Consider the following 25,442-nt stretch of genomic DNA (forward strand, 5'->3'; position numbering starts at 1 on the left):
AAAAAATAGAAAACAAGGGGCAAAACTAAATAAAACGAATTTTGAAAGGGGATCTAAAGTTATGAAGCCTACATATCACAGATAAAATGTCAAAAGACAAATTTAAAAAGCAGGCAACTAGAAGAAATACTGGAACCACCAAAGTTGAAAAAGGCCAATAGAAGAAACTAAAAATACTACATAACATGCATACACAACAATAATGTCGTGTTGAACGATCTTCAAGGATCGAAAATATAACATCTTTGATTATATTTATGTACCATTTATAACTTTAAAATAATACACTTTAAAATCCGTAAGATTTTCTTTGGAATCCGATGATTACCAAAAATGATCATTGAATATTCAAATGTCTCAGGTCAATATTGCCACACAATACATCAGTATATTGAATTGATCACGAATTAATATCGGCGCATTAAAGACAAATGTACAGCATTGCAACATTCTTCTGTTTTGTCACATCTAAAACATCTACAATTAATGGTGCATATAAATATTACAGATAAACAGTTATCACAAATTTGAATTACTACGTTAAAATATTTTTTATACATTTTGGTACTTTATTTTTATCTCAAGCGACAGTTTATATGAACATCAACGTCCATGCAATTATTTTGTACTCATAGACGTCTAAAATAACTCTTAATTCTTCCATGCCATCAAGAAAAGATAAATCTATAAGTAAATGTTTCATTACAGTTATTGTGGTAACTCCCTTAACTCGTTCATTGTTTGATGCCAAATATTCAATTCAATTTTTGATAATTTTCATTTCATTAAACTTTATTTACATTATAATGATTCATCATGTCATTAAATATGACCCGTGATCGGTTTAATAAAACTGTTCTTATTATTAAACGTTGCAATATGACGAATAACTTATTTCATTTTTTTTTATGATGAGGCAACAAATGAAAGGCATACAATATATTATACAAATATTGATAATTCGCAGTGCAATGCATTGCATTCTAATGCCTACAGTGCCCAGTTTATACGTCTCTGCTTATTAAATTAATCATGAAACTGAATTCAACATTTGCACATGATCATATTTGGATTATTTATACATGACCTAAAAAAATTCTTTATCATATCACATATGTTCCCAATAATGTTGGCAAAAGTTGCCCCAGCCCCATCTAAAACATTAACCAATCATTATCATTCCTATATCATTCTCATTTATCATAATACTGAATGCAAAAAATGACATTGCGTAACTTTAGCCATTTTATTAAATGCAAAAAGGGACCAAGTTATTTTTTTTTAACTTTTATTTTTATGTCGCATGTACTGTATAGAAACATACATGTATCTTAGCAACAAATCCCTCTATGCAATTGAGACGCAGTTATTTTTTATTATTTTAATTATTTATAGTATCAAGTACTTTAAAGAAACATGTACCTTAACAACACGTGTTAAACAAAAAACGATTTTCCTTAAAATAGATGTCCCATTAGTACTTCCTCGATGAAAATTTAACGGAATTTAATCGAGCATAAGGAAAAGTAAAGTAGCCAATCGTTTGGTTATTTTCGTCCTTTCCTGTAGATTTTCCGTGTAGCACGCATTTTATCTTAAATCCATTATGTTATGATTTCTCGGAATAGTATTTGGTAAGTTATTTCAAATAAAACGAAAATTATTATTATTTTAAATGTTTATCTAGATTGAATGAATAGATACTGTTGATTTTGATATTAAAATCTATTTAATCCTGTAGCAAAAATACATTAAAGTTTTATGCATTTCAATTTTAAATCATCTTTTGATATAAATATTTTTGAAACAATGATTGCTACATGTACAATAATGTTGACATTCATATTACACATGTTTACAGATAAACGAGCATATCACCAAATAGCAGTATAGCGCATGAAAGACTTTGGCAGAAATGTGTAACTTAAAGAAAAAAATAGAAAACGGTTTTGAAGTTGTTGGCTATAAAATTGCTTGCCATGCCTGGAAGGTTTGTATCATAAGCCTGCTTTGCAACGCTTTCCTTGGACTGGGACTAATTTACTTTCGTTCGATCAACAATGAGGAAATATATTTATCAGATAAAACTCAAACACGCAGAAATATGGATATGCTCGTAAAAGTATTCGGGGAACAAAATCAGACAGAATTCTATCCCTTTCAAAGCATTCGGCCACAAATGTACGCTGAACTTATTATTTGGAGATCAGATCATGGAAATTTGATAAATAGTTCTTTAACTGGACAAATCAACTTAATTCTTAACTATGTAAAAGATATCAAAGTTAATTCAGGCTCAGTGAAGGGAAATCGAATCGCGTACAGTGATGTATGTTCTCGTCGTAATGCATCATGTGTTATTGACGGAGAGGACATATTAGAAGAAGTCAAGTTAAATGAAAAAATCAAACTTGATAAAACTGGATATGGGAAAGGCGGGTATCGTATTAAAAATGTTGCAAATTATACACTTAAACAAAACTATATAGCCACTGCAACTTTTCTAAGATTCAGATTCTATCTAAAACCGACTACCGATGCTAAAATCTGGATTAATAACTTCATAAAGGAGATGCAAATATTTCCGAAGAAAAAATTACATGGCGAATTGTTATTTGTGTTTGCTCACTCTGGCTCATTTTTCGAAGAACTAAGCAAAGATTCCGAGAATGATGTCAACTATTTCTCTCTTGTATTTACTCTATATGTTGTTTATTTTGGTTTCATTTTTTCTGGTGGTAACAATCTTACAAACAGATCCAACATTGGCAGGTTTGGTATCCTGATCACGCCAATTAGTATAGCTGGAGCATGGGGAGCACTTGCTTTCAGTGGCGTGATGTACACAGATATAGCTGGTATAGTTCCGTTCTTCATTCTCGGTAAGTGTATGTTCCTCTCAATGACCCCTCTGCTAATTACAAAGTTTTTCTTATAGCAGTATGCCAGATTCATGTTCATTTTCATGAACATTTTAAAAATGTATACATAAGAAAAGAAAGGAAAGAAATTTTAGGCACTGACAATCCATGAAATTAACAACAAAGGTAAAATTATATGCAGAATTAGCCCTTACTGCGTTAGTTATGAAAAAGAAAAATGATGATATATACTGCAAAGTCAGTCATTAATCGCACATAACATGAAAAACTATTATTACGATCTTGTATCTTTTTACTTTTCTTAAAATCTAAATACATTTGTCTGAGTTTGATTTTCTTGAAATAGTCTGGCTGATCTGGAAGCACTTATCGTTGAATAAGGCAGATCTAATGCCAACTATACTGAATGGCTATTAAACATACTACTACCGTGTCGTTACTGGCATAACTATGATTCCTTTGTTCAACATTGTTCAAGGCAGATTGATAAAACCAGAATTATCACAAAATATCTTTAAAACTAAGACTTAAATAATATATTCGTTATTCTTGTACTTGTAGATCTACATTTCTATCAAGTGGTTGCGTATCATGCTTTAACGTTTTTGAAAATAAATCTTATTGATTATTAAAAGACTTGTGTAAATCGATTATATTTAATTACTGACTGCCGTTCCAATCCAAAACTTTATATTTCCATACCACTAGCCTCATTGCTGAAATATGTCCTTAGTATTTTTTCACTAATCATATCACCAATAATATAGGTCATCAGAGTATTAACTTAACGACAACATTATCACGTGTATCAGATGTCGTTCATCTAGAAGATGGTAAAAGACGTGTTAGTTATGCAGTCAAAAAGTCAATTGTACCTGTAACAACAACTTTGTTATGTCACACGCTGCCTTTTGTCGTTGGAGTGCTCTCAAGTTTCTCTGTAGTGCATTTAGTCAGTATTTATACCGGTGAGTTAAATTGTTAGAAACCAGTGAATCACTGTAAAATGAATAACTCGGTTCACATAGAATATTGTCGTCTTTTTGTGATGGTGTGGCATAAATAAAGAAAATAATTAAAAATTTGACTATTTCTCAAGGATGATTTTGATGTTCTTATTATTTTTATACATGTATTTGAAAAACGATTGTATACTGTAATTCGTCAATCCTCAAATACACTCTAAAGAGGTTCTTCTTCTTACAAAAATGTCTTATAATAAAATGCGAATTTACCCACGTAATATTAAATGATATTGACGATTAACCTTTAGTTTATATTGTCTGATTACTTTATTATATTTTATAATATTTCAGTTACAACCTTGGTGTTTAACTATTTGAATCATTTCATTCTCTTCACGGCCTGCGTTGCCCTTCATGAGCGCAGAGTTGATATCGGAAGGCATTATTGCACATGCGCCAAATTGCTTACAGCCGATGAGTTAAAGGATAAGAATTGTTGTTTACGTCGGTGTTGTACAGGAAGTAAGGCGACCAAAAGATCTGATACAGAAAGTAAAATACAGCGATTTTTCAGAAACTGCATGTCTTATCTACTACCAACACCGCTTGTGAAATTTACAGCTATCTTATCTTGTATTATCATTTTTGCTTTTGCTTTAAATGCCTTACTTTATAATGTTAAAGGTGATGTTATTCAGGCTGATGAGGTCCGTGCTGGCTCATATTTCTATGAATGGAATAAAATTGTCAACGAATATTTTGAAAAAGAGTTAGAAGTGCAGGTTGCTGTAGCTCATCCGCGTGGTTTTACAGATGCACGATTAATTGTCTTAACATTGATGGAGACTTTAAAATCACAGACCAGTTTTTCAGTACATTCTGCTCTACTTTGGTATGACCTAGTTCCTGACGATAATAAAAATTCGTTTTTTCTGGAGAAAAACATATCAACATATGTATCAAATAGTCTTATCCCGATATATCCGTTTGTGTCTAATGACCTTAAGTTTAATGCTATGGGGAACAAAATAATAGCATCCAGGTTTTATTTTAGATTTAAAACCATTTCCACAAGTTCAACAGAAAAAAGTAAACAATTTTTAACGGATATATTAGACAGGTTCAACAATATTTTAGAAATAAAATATAATGGTCTTTGTCATTCAGTGTTTCCAGATGAAAGATGCATTATCATGAACTCGCCTGATTTCATATTAATTGACGATTTTATGCGACCACTTTGGGACATGTTCACATTTTTTGCCGTACAGATGTGTGTTTTGTTCTTTATGTCTCTAATGTTTAGCCAAGGTATATGTAATATGCTTTTTGCACCTTTCTGCTATGCTTATATGATTGTTTGCATATTGGGTTTGTCCACATTTTATAGTAAATATATCTGTCAGGTAACAATGCTGTTTCTTGTTATCAGTGCCTGCTATTGTATCGAAGTACTTGTTCATATTGGCCATTCCAATCACAAAAATGCAAATGAAACCATGAAAGGATATTACAAGAAACTAAGTATTGCTATTCAAAACATTGGTCTCATTTTATTTGGACAACTTATTGCTATACTTGCACTGCTGAATGCATCATCATTCTTTTTTGGCACTTTATTTTTGATAACAATTACTACAACAGGAATTTGTATTATCACTTCTTTGTTATGGTTACCGACGTTAATGACATTTCCATGGTTACCAAATAATACACGCATTAAAGATGACCCCAAGCCTGTAAACAAACATGATGCGCTTAATGACAATCATGCTTTAAATCCAAGTGAACAATTAGAAAGCATAGAAGTTTCGAAAACGGAATCTCGAAAAAGTATACATTCCACTTCATTGACAGAAAATGAGTCATGCATCAAACTAGAATCAAGACAATCGTATTCAAATGAAACCCCATCGCAATCTTTAATGATAAAAGACTCCAAAGAAATTGCGGTTAATACAACAGATCTTGGATGTAGTACGATAAACAAGATTGAGCAGGGTTATGACGAAATATTAAAAGGTACCAATCCCAACATTATTGATGTTTTCATCTCAACAGAGAACACAGCTTGTCAAAACGTCTCAACAAATCAGCCTGATGGTGGTGCCGAGGGTACTATAAGTTTGGAAAAAAGTTACGATCTGGATATCAAAGACATACCAAACTCACAAGAAGACAAGGAACATATCTCTAAAACGGTATGTGACGTTCAAAATGAAGCAACAGAAGCAAATGGTAAACTGGAGAGTAACAATCCAAATAATATTGATGGTTTAATCTCAACGGAGAACACAGATTGCCAAAACATCTCAACAAATCTACCAGATTGTGAAGCCAAGGGTAGTATAAGTATGGAAAAATGTTACGACTTGGAAATCAAAGACACACCGAATTCACATGAAGATCGGGGACATATCTCTGAAACGGTATGTGACGTTCTAAATGAAGCAACACAAGAAAATGATAAACTGGAGAGTAACAATCTAAATAATATTAATGTGTTTATCTCAACGGAGAACACAGATTGTCCAAACGTCTGAACAAATCTACAAAATGGTGAAGCCGGGGGTACTAACGGTATTAACTTGGATAAAGGTTACACACAGACACAGACACAGCAAACCAACATGGAGATCTGGGACATATCTCTGAAGCAGTGTGTGACGTTCAAAATGAAGCAGCACAAGATAATGGTAAACTGAACACAGATACTGGTCAGGATAACAACAAGATATCCAATTCATCAGACGATATAAAGTTAACATAAATCGAAATCAAAACAAGCATCGAATGAACTGGTGTATTATTCAAGTATAAATCAACAGACAAACATTAACTTTTTCAATTCAGCGTTCGTTATAGAGGTATTGTTAGGGACATAAAAATAAAATGTTATTCATGTGTATTTGGCTGTATTTGTTTGTTAAATATGCTTATAGAGAAGTATTAATATTTCATATTTATTAAGATGCAATATGACTTGAAGAATATTACATAAATTGTGTTCTACCAAAATCAAACATCGTATCGTACCTGACTGAATAAAGAAATGAATGTATATGAGCATCAAATGTTTATGTTAATGTTCAAAGTGTCAGAGAAAATATGAATGTTATTATTATCTCAATGCCCTAATTCTGCCTTTGACACGCTCATATAAATTATTTTGAACAGAATAAAAATCATAATTTTATTTACGTTTTGTATTTAATTGGGATATCACTATTAGAAAACTAAATTAATGTTGTTTTAATACCTTGATAACATAGTGCCTAAAGGCGAGCATTTTTGCTTATTTGCTGCCTGTCATCCGTTCTCCTTCGTTGTCTGCTTTTTCTTAACCAACATAATAAACAAAACTCGACTTAATTGAAAGTTTCGCATGCTGGTTTTTACTTAATCTGTTAATCGACTGCATTGGTATATGCGAGTTATGGCGCCAATTTGAACACAATGGTATTAAATTTTGACTTCAGAAAAAAACTCAAATGTGTGCATACGGCACTAGTCATGGAGATGTTAATAACAGCGGCATTATGTCATCAAAGAATTCAAGAGATAAGATATTTGCTATATAACATCAAATTGTATTCCTTAAACAGAGTTATATAGTGGTAAATTATACCATTGGCGTTATCAATCACATCGTGCTTTAATTAACTCGCATCTAATACTCTAATGCGTCATGTCATTTAAGGACCAGATATGAGTTTGAATGTGATTACTTGACCTACTTCTGCTTTAACTGACATGTAAAGGATCTCAGGTTAGTGATCTCAGTTCACTGTATAAAAGATAACGTCGAGAAAGTGTGCAGGTTTTAAACTATTCGTATAAGATCAATTTCGTGATATGCTGTCAGCTTTCCATCTATGCGTTCCCAAAAATGATTATATATATTGACAGGCAATATTCAATTATAAGGTAATTGTAAAAGAAAACGTCTATCCAGCATTCAGTTGGTTAAGGGCTCTTATATTTTTACAAAGGCAAAGAAATAAAATAGACACATCTGCTAAGAGTAAAAAAATCACTTTAAAGGAAAGATAGGTGAAAAGGTAGGATGTTGACAACTTATATTTTAATTAAATTTGTTTAGGTCATGATTCATGCAAATCAACTTACTAAAATGTTCTGTAACAGACCTCCAACCTTAATTTTGGCGGCCCACTAATTTCTTTTCAAAATACGTGTATTTTTATAATGGCTTTCCAGAGCTGATATACTAATATGTTTGCATGACAATATACCGGTAATTATATTGTTACAAATATATCTTTTTTTACAATGATTTCAATTGTCTGCACATGATAAGTGTGACTTTACAATACATCGCACTGAAACGGGAAGTAAATGTACTTTTACTGTAAAAGTTATTGTAATAAATGTTTACAGGAAAGCTGATACCACTGATTAGTTTTGTTATTGTTATTTTGGTTTTGTAACGTCATTAAGGAATAATAATTTTACGTGTTCACGTCAATGTTCATTCGAATGCTGCTATTTAAAATAGATATCAACTTACAAATAAACATTTATCCTAGAAACATAAAGTAAAATGTAATGTTGAAACTTATTTTATGATAAACGTATATCGAAAATATGTGAAAAATCATTTTATCTCCTTTTATATAAAAGTAGTACTTGTTGATTGAATTTCTATGGTTACGAATATTATTTCAATGAGCGTGTCAATACAATTTTTAAACATATCATGCAAGAAAGTACGTTGGTTCCTATTTTATGAGAAACAATTAAAATCAGGAAATTATCTTAATGTTTTAAATTGGATTTTGAATTAATATGACAATATTGCACAATACTATATTGAATTTCAAGGCATTTAGTTCAAGCATAGATACATTACGTCACGATCTAAGTAGAATCCTGATTAATCGAATGTGACTCCTGGCTGTTTCTAACTTGGAGCTTTTCTATTTGGTCTTTAAGCAGTGACGAGTTATATCAAACTATGATAAGGCCACTAGTGGGTTTAAAGGAAGTTAACTGAGGTTTAAAAGTTTAAAAACATAAAATTTGAAATTCTAACATAAACCACATGGGACACTTACAACATGAAAATATGCAAAAGGTAACTAGAAAATATACCTAGAAATATATATTAAAAATCGTATTTATGTGCTTTTCTTAGCCAATTTAATTGAAAAGCGTTACAACACTTTTTAATTTTAAATCATTCGTCACATTAGATTAATATTCTGGAAAAAACATATTAAGTGGATAACCTGAAATCTTGCATACAAGTTATTGGTCTAGACCTTCATCAAAGTAAACAAAAACTCAAAGTAATTATTTCTAGTCCCGTCATGTAAAAAAAGCCTTAGTGGAGTCCCTTTAATATGCTCGTATATATTGCGATATTGTATTAAATCAAGGAAAATATTATACGTTGTGAAAGTGTAATGATTTATTTGTGGATTTGGAATGTTATCAGCTATTCAAACGTTTGTTGTGATATTACGTTTTGTCTAATAGCCTGTGTTTCAGTCCGACTAAGAAAATAACGTACTTGGATACTAACAATATGCTTGATATGAGGCAAGCTTGATAACTCGTTATCTGTAAAATGAATAATAATGCAGCATCGTATGTATTCATACAAACAGGCAATCAAACCGTTTCTTAATGTTTATTTGTTTTATTATTTGTAAGGTAAAAGAATTAACTGTGTTTGTTTGTTTATTTCTTTATTTCTTTCTTTATTTCTTTATTTATCATTACCTTTTATGTCTATGAGTCCAATGTATAAAGGTAAATATCAAACAAAAAGAGCTGTTTTATTGAAGAAAATATGTTTATTTCTATAATAATATTGCCAAACATACAAAATATTTTTAAAAAATCTATATTTTTAACAATAAAATTAAAAATATAGTTTAAGAGCACATTTTCAAACAGGTGTAATAAATATATCATTGAAGTGTAATGTATAAAAGATTAATACATTTCAAGTTAACTTATTCAATTTTATATCAAATGTTCCCAGATGCCGTTCGTTTGATGGTCAAATAACCTTGTACATCCATATATTAAACCTTTCATGACAAGCCATGCCATTTGTCAAAACACTATCGTGTGCACATACATATAATTTGAAAGTGACTGCAGTAAATATATACTAATTTTATAAAATTTAGTTTTCTTGAAATCATTGGCACATGCTAATACAAAATGTAATACATGTATTAGTGGTAATTTTCAAATGATTACAAACCAAACAATAAAACTTTATGACAAAAACAACAAATTATTTTGTGATTTGTCAATGAAATAAGGATAAAAAAGACGAAACATGACAACAAAATAGTCATAAATGTCGTGTGGCTATTAGAGGAAATGCATGTATAAGAACGAAGTCTGCTTTCTAGGTACATTATTAATACTACACGTTCGTACGTCGCTCATGGTGATAATCGGACGTTATAATAAATTTATATAAGCCGCGCCACACAAAAAACATAATTTTTTCTCTGGCTAGACCAGCTGCATTCGCGTATCTAGATTCGTATCCATGATTGTTGACAGGTTTACCCGTATAAAAGTGGCATACTGCAATAAACCTCGCTGCGCTCGGGTATGCCAAAACAGGTTATAGGGCATATAATCCTGTCCCAAAATCCTTTATAGTAATAATTTTGTCATAGGCGTCGCATTTTATATGTCAGTAATTATAAACGATCATTACCTTTTGCTCATGTTTTCATTGTCAAGTGGAGCTGAATTGACTATATATTACAAAAGATTGACTGTCAAAAATGGTGAGTGACGGAATATGATTATGATAAAATATAAATCTGTCTAAAGATTGTCCCACCTTTTTTTATAAACTGAACGCTGAAGTTAAATTCCAATGGACACTTTCAGAAATTTCCTTCGGCCACGTGAGTTATTTATTGTTTATGTAAAAAAATACTAAAATCAAATTGAAAGGAATTATGGCAAATGAAAACTAATGTTATCTTTCACCTGTTCAGTCACTATTAACCATTGGATGGACATAATGTCACTTTACAACAAATATGAAATATTGATAACTATACTTTAACAATATTTCATGAATATTGTTTTGTGAACATGAAAAAAGGGTAAACAAAATGTGAAAAAAGTAATGATTGCCGAAGTAAATAAATTATAAATGGAGTAAACAAAGTGCTAGAAAGGTGATGAAAATGTTAACCAATAGTTGAAAATTGCAGATGCGAATTAAATAAATAAATAAAATGGTCACATGTTTCACTACCTCCCATTCAAACACTAGTCATAGGTGTTGCAAACAATGATCTTACAGAACAAGAAGCATTGGACAACATTCATACTCATATAAAAAAATAATGAGTTGATCAAAATATTTACTTGTTTCTACAATGTGTAAATCACTTTCATGTATGATTTAAAATGAAAGAAAACATAATAAAAATAAATTCTAATTATATATATCTAGATAAATACAACATACTTTGCCATATTAATAATCATATTGTGCAACTATTTCATAAGACAAAAGGCGATTGTGGTTTATTTACATATTCACACACGCAAAGTTGGTATTTCAGTCTAAGTAATATATACAAAAACATGTATATACAAAATCCGAAAGCTTTAGCGAATCTCTTCTAACAAATGAGATAAGTAAGTCGTTGTACATGGAACAAAGACAGCCTCATGTTTTAATTTTAAAGCAAGTGTCAATACAAATGGACAACAATATGGAACTGCTGGGATTATGTAGAAGAGTACAATATACATTTGTATATTATGTGAAAAGGTCTTTAAATATTTAGGTATGTTATGTCCCAGTCTCACTCGTTGTGTTGTGTCTGTCGCTCTGAAATTATATGAATTTGTGATTCCCCTCAAAAGTGTGCATTAAATGTTGACTTTCAAGACGCAAATAAGAAAGCAAGGTTTTCAAACAAAAGTATTTAAGAATTAAACTGTAACAATAGTATCTCACTTGTTTTATCTACAATTTTAATATTTAAAATGTGATAAATATTTATTCCTGTAAACAGGAGAAGCATAAGTCATTATGTTAATCATTAAACAACTTATAAGGCAAATGTCAATTAATGGTAGAAAACAACCACATGCACGTTGACAAGACTAAGGATATATTAGAAAGTATTGTTTTATTTTTGAAATTAATAACTGTTATGCATTACAATAAATGGAATAAAGAGATAGTTACCTGTACAGTTTAGGGCTGTATCTTTATCTTTTAATGGCTAACGAACATTTTCAAATGAACAAGGGTTTTTCCTCCGGACTTCCTGTAATGACATGTCCGGGTTCTCTATGAACAGTTTCAATAAGGTTATAAGACGCCCTGACAAATGAGCTGCAAAATTGTCGCTGAGCACACCAGAATTATATCCAAACTGCAGCGAAATAATCTTTTCGTTCATATCGTAAACAACCGATAATGCTGTCTCATATGAATGTCTTTTGTAAAAGAAATGCACGTCTTTCTCGTTCAGGCCATAGTTTTGGGTCACCTTATTCATGGCGGTCATGTCGTTCATAATAAGTCTATGTCTCCAGATATGTCGCCTTAAATCTTCTGACTGGAATTCTTTTTCGATAAGTTGATAAGGGTAGGCGCTGTGTTCTGTCATTTCATTAAAGTTAGCTGCACTTAACTTGACGTAGTTCCTCACCGTCGTCTTGTTCCTCCTGAGATCACCTATAACAGGTATTTCATTGACACATCTAGTTACTCCTGCACGTAGTTGTGGCATATGAATTCTCATATCAGCGTTTGTGATGAGCGGTATAATATCATTACCGACGATTTCATTCAGCAGATAGAAGTAAACAGATGTTACAAAATTGTACAAGGTAACATTTTCAGCATGAATGTAATCTGTGATGCCACTAACCAAGTCAGATAGCAAATCGTTTGATATATTTTTCCATTTATTCCGATCTAATATTAATCTTATGTCTCCAAGTGAAAATGGTTGTATATCTTCAGACAAAAGATTTCTCCAGTATTTCTTTAAATCATTCATGCGAGGTTTAAGAATGGTTCGAACTATTTCGGCTGGCTCAAAAGTTGAATCGACATCGTATGTGTTTTCGTAGGAAGAACTAAGGAACTGTGATATCTCTTTAACAATTGTCATAATTCCAGGGAGATCGGCCACAACGCCATGTAAAAACATAATTACACGGGTTCTTCCTTGCTTATGTGCAACCTTCAAAACAACAGGTATTTCACGAGTTATATCTATATACATTTTATCTCTGCAATCTTTTGTAAATTCTTCACTATCATAATCTATTTCTTTTACATCAACATCAATTTCTTCTATCTTTTGAACAATGCTGTTATATGAACCATTACTTTGTTTCCTGTAGATCCGGCGGAGATCTGAATTCTTTCTCAGAACTTGCGCCAAGGCATGTTTGAAACGACAAACTAAAAACGTATCTTCCTTATATTCCCAAGCCACCTGGCGTAACAAATCTGGACTCTTAGGGTCCTTATCAGTATCATCTAGAATACTTTGTTTCATAAAGGTTATACTACCATCAAAAAACGTTTCTTCATTTTCATGAGCAGATACATTTTTGTGTCCACTTTTGTCAGATTCTCTTGAAATGTTTTCAATGTGATGCATAATATACTCAGTAATGGTTCCAATGGTAGCAGAAGCAGCATACATGTTTCCGGTTGAAACTTTCACTCCGGTAGCATCAAAAATAGAATTTGCAAAACTCATCACAATCATAGAATCGATTCCGAGCGAAGCAAATAGAGTGTCTTGCTTAAGTGAACTATATTCTATTACAAAAGTGTTTGCTACTTTTGTCTTAACGAGGTCTAGTAATGCATCAAGCTTATGCTTTGGGTCTAAATCCGTCCAAGTGTTGAGGATATTTCGCTTACTCTCAGAAACATTAGCAGTTTCGGGACTATTTTGTTCCATGATCCTTGCATACTTTTGAGAAATCATATTTGAATCAGGGTCCTTCAAAAGTCTTTTCCAGTCTATTCTCCCGAATATGATTTGTACTGGATTTTCCACCAAAGCCTGTAGAAAGCATGTCTTAATTTCTGTTTTACTTAAGCAATAGACTCCCTTGTTTTCTAAATATAATTGGAGATTTTTGTCGTATGATGCCATTCCAACTGACAACGCACTCCAGTTTATACTCTGTCCACATAATCCAAGACTTCTTCTGTATCTGGCAAAGGAATCCATAAATGAGTTTCCAGCAGCATAACTGCATTGTCCTTGATTTCCAATGATGGATACAATCGAAGACTGCATGACAAAAAAATCCAGAGGCATTTGTAATGTGGCAAAGTGTAAGTTCCATGTACCAAGAATTTTAGGTGCTAAAGTTTTGTTCATGTCTTTTTCTGACATATGTTTTAGCAATACATCACATCGTATGCCTGCTCCTTGAAAAACACCTTTGATAGGAACATTATCAACTGCTTTTTGAAGATATTCAAATGCTTGATAAACAGACTGAACATCTGTAACATCGCATTGAACTGGAATAATTTTGTTGTTGTGTTTGGCCTCAACGCTTTTAATATGAATCCTTGTCTCGTCTGAAGGAGGTCGCCGAGAAAACGTTGCAATATATCCTGCACCTAGTTCTGCTAAATGATTTGTTATTTCCAATCCTAGTCCAGTATTTCCCCCTACTACAACATAACATGCGTTTTTCATAACTATGTCAGACTGAAAAACTTTCAGTGGAATTGGATTCACAGACTGGGTACTATTGTGAAAACTACTTAACTGCATTGACTCATGTGGCAGTGTCAACAAATTTTCATTTTGTTCTCTATCGACATCATTTGAAATGTTTGAGTTCAATGTGGCGCTTGTACACATTTTGAAGGACTGTAAAATGTTGAAAATGTTTGGTAATGACTCCTTAAGAGCTTGAGAATGAAAAAAATCTTCCAATTTTAGAACGTCAATAGGGCATTCAAGAATATGTTTCTCTATCCACAGTTTTACAGACCTAGGTAGACTATTGTTCAAACTGATGATTTGCTTCAACTTAGGAAAATGTTTTGGAATCCTTTCAACATGCTGTTGTACAACGGTTGAAAGTAAAACAATAACCTGCGATGTGGAAGTTCCATTCTTTTCAGATGAATTCAGATAGTCTGTCTGTTTAATGATGAGGTTTGTTCCTTTAATAATTGCAAAAATGTGCATTAGGAGTGCCTTCCAAGCGTACTTTTCTCCATCAATAATAAAAGTCACATCGTCATTATACTTTGTCTTTTTAAGTACATTCCATATGACAACTGCCTCCGTAAGCAATCCCGGTACATACATGTTAAGCTTTTCAATGCCAAGTATAAATTCCTTTGGTACATATACATATGATTTGACGTCTACAGGACAGCAAACCACCACTTCGTCAGAGGATTTGAACTGGCCGTTTTCCTCTTCATGTGTTATTAAACCAACACATTCAAGACATGTTGTTTGAAACCCTTTATTTGTATTTGCCCAGACATCAGTGGCGCTGGTATCGTCAACAGAGCATATCGGGTAAAAGGCAGAGTTATGTAGTGAAAATGCTTTCAGGCGAACTTTTACATGACACCTTTGTTTTGTGTTTCTTTGAAAATCATCTTTGTCAAAGTCAATTTCATACCATGGATTTTTTAAGCAATTCCAATCTTCCGACTTAAGCTTTACAATGCCTTGAAAGTATTGAAAGTGGTAAGAAATCTCTCTCCTTGCGCTTGTCCTTTCGTCTAATGGCAAATCCAAAACCTCACATATGTACACATTTCCCCGATCTATCATATATTCATTGTTGTTTCCTGTATGCTTTTCCATTATTCTCCTCAGAGCAATGATATTTTCACCTGTAACGCTCATATCTACGAGACGAATATCTATATAAGCCTTTTCGCTTACAGCCGATCGTGCCATTCCCCAGAGCTCAGCTCCAAGCACATTTCTAGTTGAACTATTTTCCTTTTGGTCACTGATAACATTTTCTGTTACTATGTAAAGCGGGCATTTGCAGTCGTTTTCACTCATAAGTTTTATTATTTGAGATAACGATAGCATTGCATGTCTTGATATATCAAATAGTATCAAACTATCAGAATCATAGTCTTTAACATGTTGAAAAGGTGCAAAAACAACGGCGGTCGCCTTTAAAATTCCTGGTAAAATGTCATTGCAAACCGTAATATTTAGCTTCCACGAAAGATCTAATGTATTCACATTATCCTCCGTCTTTTTGAAGTTTTTGATGAATCGATTGGACCCAATTACGTAACAATGGTCTTTAGTGTTAGTTGGTTTATCTAAATCACTTGTGTTATCTAGATTTAATTTGCACCATTCAATCCTAAGACATCTACTTTGAGTTGATTTAATTTCTGGTTTATCCATTGATCTGCAGAAGAAATCTTGAATCTCAGCAATGACGTTACCATCCGGACAAACTAAAAGAAAGTTATATGTGTGTCCTGTTTGTAATTTTTCCATCAAACGAGCGTAGGCAAATACTCGACTTGTTACAGGTCTCTTCAAAATAAATGAAGCGACTTCCTTAGGGAAAAATGGCGGGGAGTCCCCATGATAATTTTCTATTGCCCGGTGGTGTATGACCACAACCATTTGAAACATCCCGTCAATGATGCCAGGGTGGATGTTCATCTGCTTACTTTGTGTATTTATGATATCAGTCGGCAACTCAAATTCTGCAAAGCATTCCGTTTCCGAAGACCAAGTTCTTTTGATGATTCTTAGAGATTTCCCATACGAGAAATACATTCTTTTGAGATATTGATAACACTCATCACTGGTTTTGTATATTGTACATCTTCTTTTGATAGGGGAAATATCTATCTTTTCAATTCCTTTTTGTGTGTTCTTTTTTATATATCCCCGACTCAATATATTTCCATCTGTTGTGATTTGGTAGCTGAAACCCGTCTGCCCTATTTGTTCTCTTAGGATGACATCTGCTTTTAGTGACCTTCCTATTTCAGCTTTAAGAGGACATACAAATTCTGCTGAAATGTTCAGTTCATATGGACTTGTCTTAATTATTCTTTGTCCTATCTCTATAGCTGCTTCAATATATGTAGCACCAGGAACAATGCATGTTCCTGAGAAAAGGTGATCGTAAACGAAAGGTGTTGACTTTTGATCAAAGGTTATCAGAAACTTTGATTTTTCAACTCCATTACATTTAACGAACATATGTGAATCAGGAAAGGTATCAAAACCTTTTAACATTGCCTGATGTTTTAAAGGAATGTGTAATTGCCTTCTTCTATTTTGGATATAATGGAGAACAGGTACTAAATTTCCGTCACTACAAATATGTGTCCAATCAATTTCGATTCCTAGCTCAAAAAGAGTACTCAGGGAAGAATACAAGCATTTGCTTTCGTTTTTCTTTACCATAGATGGAATACACATAACTTCATCTTTAGATGTAAAAATATCATTGACATGATAGTGAAGAACTGGACTAGGTCCTATTTCTACAAAAACATTCATGGCATCGTCTTGAATTGAGTTTTCCAACGCTTGCATAAATTTAACAGGTTTTCGAATGTTGTTGGACCAATATAACCCAGTTTTGAACTCGTCATGTGTAGATATATATCCAGTAACGGTTGAATAGTGATCTATTGTATTCTTCCCTGTGTCGATTTCACATAATTGTTTCTCGACATGACTTGCAATTGGCTCAACAATGCGACTGTGATAACCACAAGGTGATGACAGCTCCATAATACGAATACAAGACTTTTCCTTTTCGTTGACGACTTCAAGATTTCGTGTTATTTTGTCAATAGTCTCAGAGCTGCCTGACAGGGTGCATGATTTTGGGCTATTGTATACTGCAATTTCAACATTATGTTTGTACTTCTCACATAATTGTTTAATCTTTTCAAGTTTGTAATTAGAAACAACTATCATCTTACCCATCTTAATAGAAGCCAAAGCAGTGGACCTGATATAAATCACTTTGATAGCGCCTTCTAGTGTCAACATCCCCGAGGCATAAGCAGCGGAAACCTCCCCTGTGGACTGACCTATTATTGCATCAGGTACAATACCAAAGCTTCCCCAGAGCTGAAATAGAGCGACTTGCATGCAGAATAAGGAAACGTGGTTTAACAAAGGATCGCTATAATCTGTCATAGTGCGAAAACGTTCTGAGATTGACCAGCCTACAAGTTTTGTCAAAATGGTGTCGATTTTAATTACTGTGTTTCTGAAGACAGGCTCTACTTCCATCATTTCTCGGCACATTCCTTCCCAGGTTGTTCCGACTCCACAAAATACGAATATTATTCTACATTTATTCTTTCTCTCAACAATATTCATGGACTCAATTTTTTGTATTAGGCTTGTCCTGACCTCGTCAATATTTCTTCCTGATAGTAATGTTCGGTAAGTGTAGTGATCCCGGTGATGTACCGATGTGTATGATACGTCTTGTAAGCTAAATTTCCCAGCAGATAAATCTTCGTCTAAAGTTTGCATGGTAAGTTTCAGTGCTTTCTTGCTAGCACTTGTGACACAAATAACATTATACCTGTCAAAGGTCTCCTTGTCTGACTCAGCGTGAGACGAAGCGTTATTCTGTGTAACAATAGCATGAGAATTTGAACCACCAAAACCAAATGAGTTGACACATGCAACCCTTTTCCCCTCCGAGTTTGGACACCAATCTTCGAGTGATAATGCAATTTCAATTCCGTATCGGTCAAAATCAATATTCCGATTAATGTTTGATTTGTCTTTCTTGACGTGTAAACTCGGAACGAACTTACCATTTTTCATCATGAGAAGTGTCTTTATAAGTCCAGCAATACCAGCAGCTGACTCTAAATGCCCAATATTGGTTTTGACTGACCCAATTAGAATTTTTCTATTGGATTTGCTTAGTGAATCAGTGGGTAAATTATTATAATGGTTTCCGTCAGCTTCTCCAGTTTCATAATTAATTTTTGAACGGCCGGTATAGGTTGTATTGCTGATTCTTTTACTTGTACGAAGGCTTGTGTCTTCATTTGAGGACACAAATGTTGTCAAAAAACGTCCTATTGCATTTAATTCTGTTGGATCCCCCACTGGTGTGCCCGTTCCTAGAAAAATACAGATGTATGTAATACAATAAATAGCATAGATTGTTAAACATTTTTGACTTAAAACCTTGAAACAATTAAAATACAATTAATCGACGATAAAACGAAACGAACTTGCCTATATATTGTTAGTCGATAATAATTTTAATAAAACCGAAACCCCCAAAAAAGAGAAAAACAGAATCCATAAAGAAAGTCCAAAAACGCAAAATTGACAATGTAGCAGGCTTGGTTTGATTGAGCCTGATCGTGGACGGTACTGGAAAATGCAAGTTACCGTCCACGCCCTCTAGCACCGGCTTAACCAAAATTCAACATTTTAACACGAAAATTTTAAATTCTGGAGTTAGAAACATCCAACACACACACAAAAAGTGACATTAACTCTGACGTCTATAAGCATTCATTAGCAGTATCAAAAATATTTATAAAAGATGTTAAAAAGAAGCTATATACAAACATAATCATAGTCAAAAAGATTAAAAGAATATGTGTGTGTAATATATAAATAATTAGATTCTGTGTGTAATGGCATACACATGGCCTACTCATATTGAGCAAAAGCTAAATAAAAAAATAAATTACCATGACATTCGAAATATTGCAGTGTTGATGGATCGACGTTATACTGACTGTAGAGCTTGTGTAAAAGCTTTTCTTGTTGAACTGCTGATGGTGCAGTAATCGGTTGTGCCGTGTAGCCATCCTGGTTTGTCCCGGTTTGTACAATTCCCCATATTTTGTTTCTGTCTTGTAGAGCCTTTGTGCAAATATGACGTTTTGTTAAAGGCATGTTTTAAAGAATAAAAGACGATATCAGACGAAAACTATAGAAATACGTGGTATATAAAGATGTGGTTGGACAATTTTCATTTTATATAAAAAATATTAACTCAAGTGTACCTTTAGATAGGGCTTCAGAATCACTATTCCACATCCTTCACCTCGTGCATAACCATCCGCAGTATCGCAAAATGCTTGACACTGGCATGTTGGGGACAACATTTTTGCTCTACTGAGTGTTTGGAATATCCCGGGTGATAAAATGTTATTAACACCACCACAAATTGCCATTTCACAGTCACCTAATTTAAAAATGAGAATAAAGCAAAAAAATAACGAATTAACGATGTAAAAGTGTCTTGTACAACAGCTATGTTTATGAGAGAACAATGTACTGTATCGGTGTACTGGTCGATTGCCTTATGTAGTATATAGCAGAACATGTAGCATTAGAGAAGCTTAAAGACCGTGTCAAAAATGAATAACCCACATATTTAGATCTCTCAAGTTTCCGGGTTTTTGGTTTTTGATAATCGATCTTAATCGTACGCGCAAAACGTTTGTCTAACCAACTACATACACTTATTGAACTTTGTTGTTGAAAATGAGGTTTTTGCCTTTGTGGAATTAAATGTCTATAACTCGAAAGTATACTACATGTATGTCTAAGATACATCTATAATTTGAACACATATATTTATAAAAGTAAGCTTTGTTTGCGCAAACTACCTGTATTCGTATTATTGATTTAGATTAAAAGCATTTTAGACTAAATGATTACCTGTACGAATAGCTTGGCATCCAAGATGTATTGCAATCATTGAGGATGAACATGCTGTATCTACAACCATACAGGGACCTTGCAAATTGTACACATACGAAACACGTGATGATAAAATAGTGCCACTTGCCCCAGTTGCCGTATAGTTTGTGCTTTCCGTGTGGTCGAATTCAAACAATGTTTTGTAGTCCGCACCCATAGCGCCTGATCAATTAATTACATATTTTATATATACGTATGTTTGTACTTGAAATATAGTTATATAAAAAAGTTATATGCAAGACATAGATATTTTATATTACATCCTTACCCTTTAGGCATTAATCTGTTTAAATAATATGTCTTAAATTAAAACAGGAAGTTATTATTATGTGGCATTAAGTAGTTATAAAGTAACATAAGTTAATCATTAAGTGACATGGAGTAAATATTAAATGATATAAGGTAATCATTAAGTGACATTAAGTAATTGTTAAATGATATAAAATCATCATTAAGTGAACATTAATTAATTATTGAATGATGCAAAGTAATCATTAAGATGACATTAAGTAATGCTTTAAGGTTATCATAAAGTGACATTAAGTAATTATTGAATGGTTTAAGGTTATCATAAAGTGACATTAAGTAATTATTGAATGGTTTAAGGTTATCATAAAATAACATTAAGTAATTATTAATGATAAGTTGATCATTAAGTGTAAGTGATATAGAATATTATTAAATGACGTTAGGTTATCGTTAGGTGATATTGAATAATGATCAAATGACTTTAGGTAATCATTAAGTGGCATTAATTGATAATTAAATGATTTTAGGTAATCATTTAGTGACATTAAGTAATTATTAAATGATTTTAGGTAATCATTACGTGACATTAATTAATTACTGAACGATAAAGGGTTTATCATGAAGTGACAGTAAGAAATTATTGAAAGATATAAGGCAATAATTAAGTGACATTCAATTAAAAAAACATCAGAACCGTTATTTTACTGAGACAGTGAGACAGTGTACCTATGTAAACCCCTGTGCTTGATCCGTTCATCTGTTTTCTGGTTATCCCACCATCCTCCATTGCCATATGTGTGCATTCTAAAACGTAACGTTGTTGGGGGTCCATTTGCCCAGCCTCGTTATCACTTATACCGAACAATTTGTTGTCCCATTCATCAAAACTATTTACGAATAAGTACCACAAAATGATTAAAAATGTCTTAATTTATACTTAGCTGTCTTTATGATATGCTTTATAACATATATACACAATAATTCTGATCCAAATACGGTTGTTGATTTCTATTATTTTTATTATTTTATTTGTCAAACACAAAACACTTGAAGTGAAGTTAAAAAATATATGTACACATATTGTTAAAAATATAAATGATATATGAAATATAGGAAACATTTCCGGCGTTTAGCTTACCACGAAAAGATTGAAAAATGTAACAAAAAAGTATTTGATACTGGTGGAACATTGCGTTAATTCTTACATTATTGATTTCGGTACTCATTTGGCCCCCATGACAATGCCAAAGAGTGTAGAATATACCAAAAGTAACGTTGAAATTTCTATATCAACGTAATTTTAAAATTAATAAAGATATTAAGAAAAGTTTCATTTATGAAGTGGATACAGTACATGTGTACTAAAATAAAGAGAAATAAAGAATGTCAAAAGAACGGCCAAATTTGCAAATTTAAAATGTTGCAGACTCAATTTCATGTACAGTACTAGAAAGTGCAAGTCACCCCTAGGACCGGATTAAGCAAAATTTAGCATTTAGCATGTGTTCATTTGGTTATCATGGAAACTTCAATAGGACAAATTCGTGCCATTCCATGAAAAGCGGCGTATGGTTCCCAAGCAAAAAATAGCGTGTGCCCTAAAAGATAAAACAATGGACGAAACTAAATAAAAGTAAAGTGAACAGTAATAATGTTCATTATCATATCTTACTGATTTATAAAAGCAGCTTTTTTCACGTAATGTTTGCCCGGTTCATCTTTGTCATCACTATAGAACGCCGCGTTATTCCAGCGTTCTTCCGGTATATCAATTATGTGGTTCTCTTCATTAACAAGCACCCGCCAAAATTCATCAATGTTGTCTGCTCCGGGGAACCGACATCCGATCCCGACGACCGCAATATCGTCGTCCATAATTAACGTCTACAATAAATAATAAATAGAACAGATTGGTTAAGCAAAGTTATTCCAAAATAGAATAACTGCGGAATTAAAAATATTTGGTAAGTGTCCTGCTAATCCAGGGATAAAAACAAACGTTTACATTTTCCATTCCAATTCCTGGTGTTGCACTAATTAATGCTATGCTAAATAAATCGGAAATGGCACGTTTTTTTAATTGAACACTAGAGCACCATGAAGCTTACGGAATAAGTGTGTATGTACTATGTACCCCCGTTGAAGATGGAAAAAAACATATGTGCCAAGTTCCGGATATGATCTATATTTAATACAGCAAAACATATATATGTGTACAGCTTATCCTGAAAAGTGTATAAGTTCCCTGAGATCTTTGAAATGGATGTTATCCGCGAAAGAAAAGGTAGGTTATTTATATTTAGAAAGAAAAGAAGTTAAATATATGAAAGCAATTTAACTGAATTATGACTGAATCATAATTGAGCCGCGTCACGACAAAACCAACATAGTGCGTTTGCGACCAGCATGGATATAGGCCAGTCTGCGCATCCGCGCAGTCTGATCAGGATTCATGCTGTTCGCTTACAAACCATATTACAAGTAGAGAAACTAATAGCGAACAGCATGGATCCTGATCAGACTGCGCGGATGCGCAGGCTGATCTGGATCCATGCTGGTCGCAAACCCATTTTGTTGGTTTTGTCGTGACGCGGCTCAATTATTATATTTAAAGGGTGAAAAACTCTGAAGTAATGATAAATTTTAACGTATGAAATCGTGTTACATATATATGTATATGTATAAACTGTATATAAATTTAAAGGCAATACAAGATCACATAGCACTAAACCCGAAATAGACACTGAAAAAAACAATGTATGACGGATAAATCGGTCAATGAAACTGTAATATCAAATTATATATTTAATTTAAACATATTACTAAATACAACGCCACTCGCTGAACAAAGAGTCGTATGAATGATAAATTACCGAAATGTACAATCCCATTCAACTTGAAAAACATGAACATAAGATAATTAACGAAAAACAAAAAAGAAAGAAAATACTAAATTGTAAAAAAGAACTTAGTAAGAAGAAGCAATTACTTAACAATAAAGAGCCAACATGAAAAATAACAAAGTAAAGGACTTATTGTGAAGAGTGGGTGGTAGAATTGTCTACTTTGACTAAATATTTCGAAAACGTCGATGATATTATAGATGCGTCAAAAATATAGAGATTGTAATTTACAAATAGTAAACAATTATTTCTAAATACTGTATACCTGAGACGTTTACTTATCTACTGGTGTTATTATTCAAAGAATGTAGATAAATTGTGATTCTGACAGTTGTTATGAAGTTACATATGCTGTCTCGGTGCATCAGTTACGAAATGGGCGTTACCTCATAAAAAGTTGTCGGCTTATTTCAGATTCATGTACCAATAGTAGTTTCGTAAATGACTAGGGTGTACCAAATATCAAAAGCAATAAAGTTATTTATGCATAAATAAATATCGACGAAACACAGAAGTCGCAATCTATCTGATAGCTAAGTTGTTATTCTGAAAAGCAAACATTTTTTCAGGAAAAGTTTTGACAGAAATTCAAAAATAATGCATAAAAGAAATCCATTTAAAAGCTAGATTGTTTTTCTCTAGAAAAGCAAACATTTTTCAGGAAAAATCTGATAATAGCCCTACCTGCACCGCCTATGCTTCACATCCTGGCAATGCCGCTACAATAAGTTACCTAATGTTGTCTATTAATATACCAAATGGACAATAGAGTACACCAGTCAAAGTGACCAATAGAATTCTTGCATTGCATTCAGGATTAGCACTTTGTAGATAAGCCCATCTTATTTCATTGACGGAAACTCTGTAGATATTTTTCTATTGGCCAGACTGAACTATAACGACATTGTTGCATTTTAACCAGGCGTTTCCTTATGATAGTTACCTATTCTCGAATGTATATGTATGTACCTTTGACATAAGTGCAGTATGATAAGTACATGTACTTATTTCATTTTGCATTCTTAAAGACTTGTACAAATCGGGTAAGAAAAATATATGTATATGCAAATGAAAAACGTGAATTATTGAATTAGAAGTTGGACATAAACAAATACATGTACTAAAATAAACATACTTTACAGTACATGTCTGCATTGACCGTTGTTTATTATTCCCAAATTTCCTTCTATTTATGTTTTACTACAGTTTATTCGTTTTATGATTTGCTTTTGAATAAATAAAATTTATAGGTAATTGAAAACGGAAACTAGATTATGCAATCGTTTAGTCAGAATATTGTACAAAGTCCCGTAAAATGTTCGACCAGACATGAAATGTTTGGCACATTTGTTTTTCCAAGCGGCTTAATGACGGAGAATGTTGACATCGTACGCTTTTTTCTAGCCGGTTGACTGCCGTTGATTCAACTGTCATAAAAACGTCTGTGCCACTTAAATAGCTAGATAGTTGCATGAGGTTTCTTTTATCATATCAACTGTTTCCGAATTGTTGATGGAGCCGTTTTCCGGGCGCTTTGATGGCGCCGTTTTCAGGACGCTTTGATGGCGGCGTTTTCAGGACGCTTTGATGGCGACGTTTTCGAGTAAGTAATCGTTGCGACTACTAACCGTTGAAACTTGATTTCTCAAGAATCCAATGTTCAAATGGCTTTTAGCTTTAGTATTATAACATTTTTGATAA

General features: G+C 32.9%; 2 protein-coding genes across 2 annotated transcripts; one reads left to right on the plus strand and one right to left on the minus strand.

Annotated features, from left to right (window-relative positions):
* Positions 1-1,497: 1,497 nt before the first annotated feature.
* Positions 1,498-7,043, plus strand: LOC132756158 (uncharacterized). The gene is made up of 4 exons (XM_060747153.1): positions 1,498-1,634; positions 1,862-2,882; positions 3,650-3,850; positions 4,199-7,043. The coding sequence occupies exons 2-4, from the start codon at positions 1,916-1,918 to the stop codon at positions 6,388-6,390; spliced, it is 3,360 nt and encodes a 1,119-aa protein (XP_060603136.1). The 5' UTR covers positions 1,498-1,634; positions 1,862-1,915; the 3' UTR covers positions 6,391-7,043.
* A 3,525-nt stretch (positions 7,044-10,568) lies between these two features.
* LOC132756159 (mycoketide-CoA synthase-like) lies at positions 10,569-24,512 on the minus strand. Its single transcript, XM_060747154.1, has 8 exons — positions 24,426-24,512; positions 22,511-22,722; positions 21,565-21,725; positions 20,548-20,751; positions 19,887-20,068; positions 19,569-19,743; positions 12,060-18,983; positions 10,569-11,696 (listed from the first exon to the last, which is right to left on the minus strand). The coding sequence occupies exons 2-7, from the start codon at positions 22,711-22,713 to the stop codon at positions 12,097-12,099; spliced, it is 7,812 nt and encodes a 2,603-aa protein (XP_060603137.1). The 5' UTR covers positions 22,714-22,722; positions 24,426-24,512; the 3' UTR covers positions 10,569-11,696; positions 12,060-12,096.
* Between the last annotated feature and the right edge of the window lie 930 nt (positions 24,513-25,442).

The sequence above is a fragment of the Ruditapes philippinarum genome, unplaced genomic scaffold (genome assembly GCF_026571515.1).
Source record: "Ruditapes philippinarum isolate M1 unplaced genomic scaffold, ASM2657151v2 ctg452_1_1_1_1, whole genome shotgun sequence".
In the NCBI taxonomy this organism is placed as follows: Eukaryota; Metazoa; Mollusca; class Bivalvia; order Venerida; family Veneridae; genus Ruditapes; species Ruditapes philippinarum.

Excerpts from the sequence above, each read along its gene's own strand:
- LOC132756159 (XM_060747154.1), bottom strand. The coding sequence starts at position 22,713 with ATGGACGACGATATTGCGGTCGTCGGGATCGGATGTCGGTTCCCCGGA. Across the intron at positions 20,069-20,547 it reads ATGCCAAGCTATTCGTACAG|GTGACTGTGAAATGGCAATT; the intron begins GTAATCATTTAG and ends TTTTTAAATTAG. Across the intron at positions 19,744-19,886 it reads TTCTGAAGCCCTATCTAAAG|GCTCTACAAGACAGAAACAA; the intron begins GTACACTTGAGT and ends ATTTGCACAAAG.
- LOC132756158 (XM_060747153.1), top strand. The coding sequence starts at position 1,916 with ATGTGTAACTTAAAGAAAAAAATAGAAAACGGTTTTGAAGTTGTTGGC. Across the intron at positions 2,883-3,649 it reads AGTTCCGTTCTTCATTCTCG|GTCATCAGAGTATTAACTTA; the intron begins GTAAGTGTATGT and ends CCAATAATATAG. Across the intron at positions 3,851-4,198 it reads TTTAGTCAGTATTTATACCG|TTACAACCTTGGTGTTTAAC; the intron begins GTGAGTTAAATT and ends ATAATATTTCAG.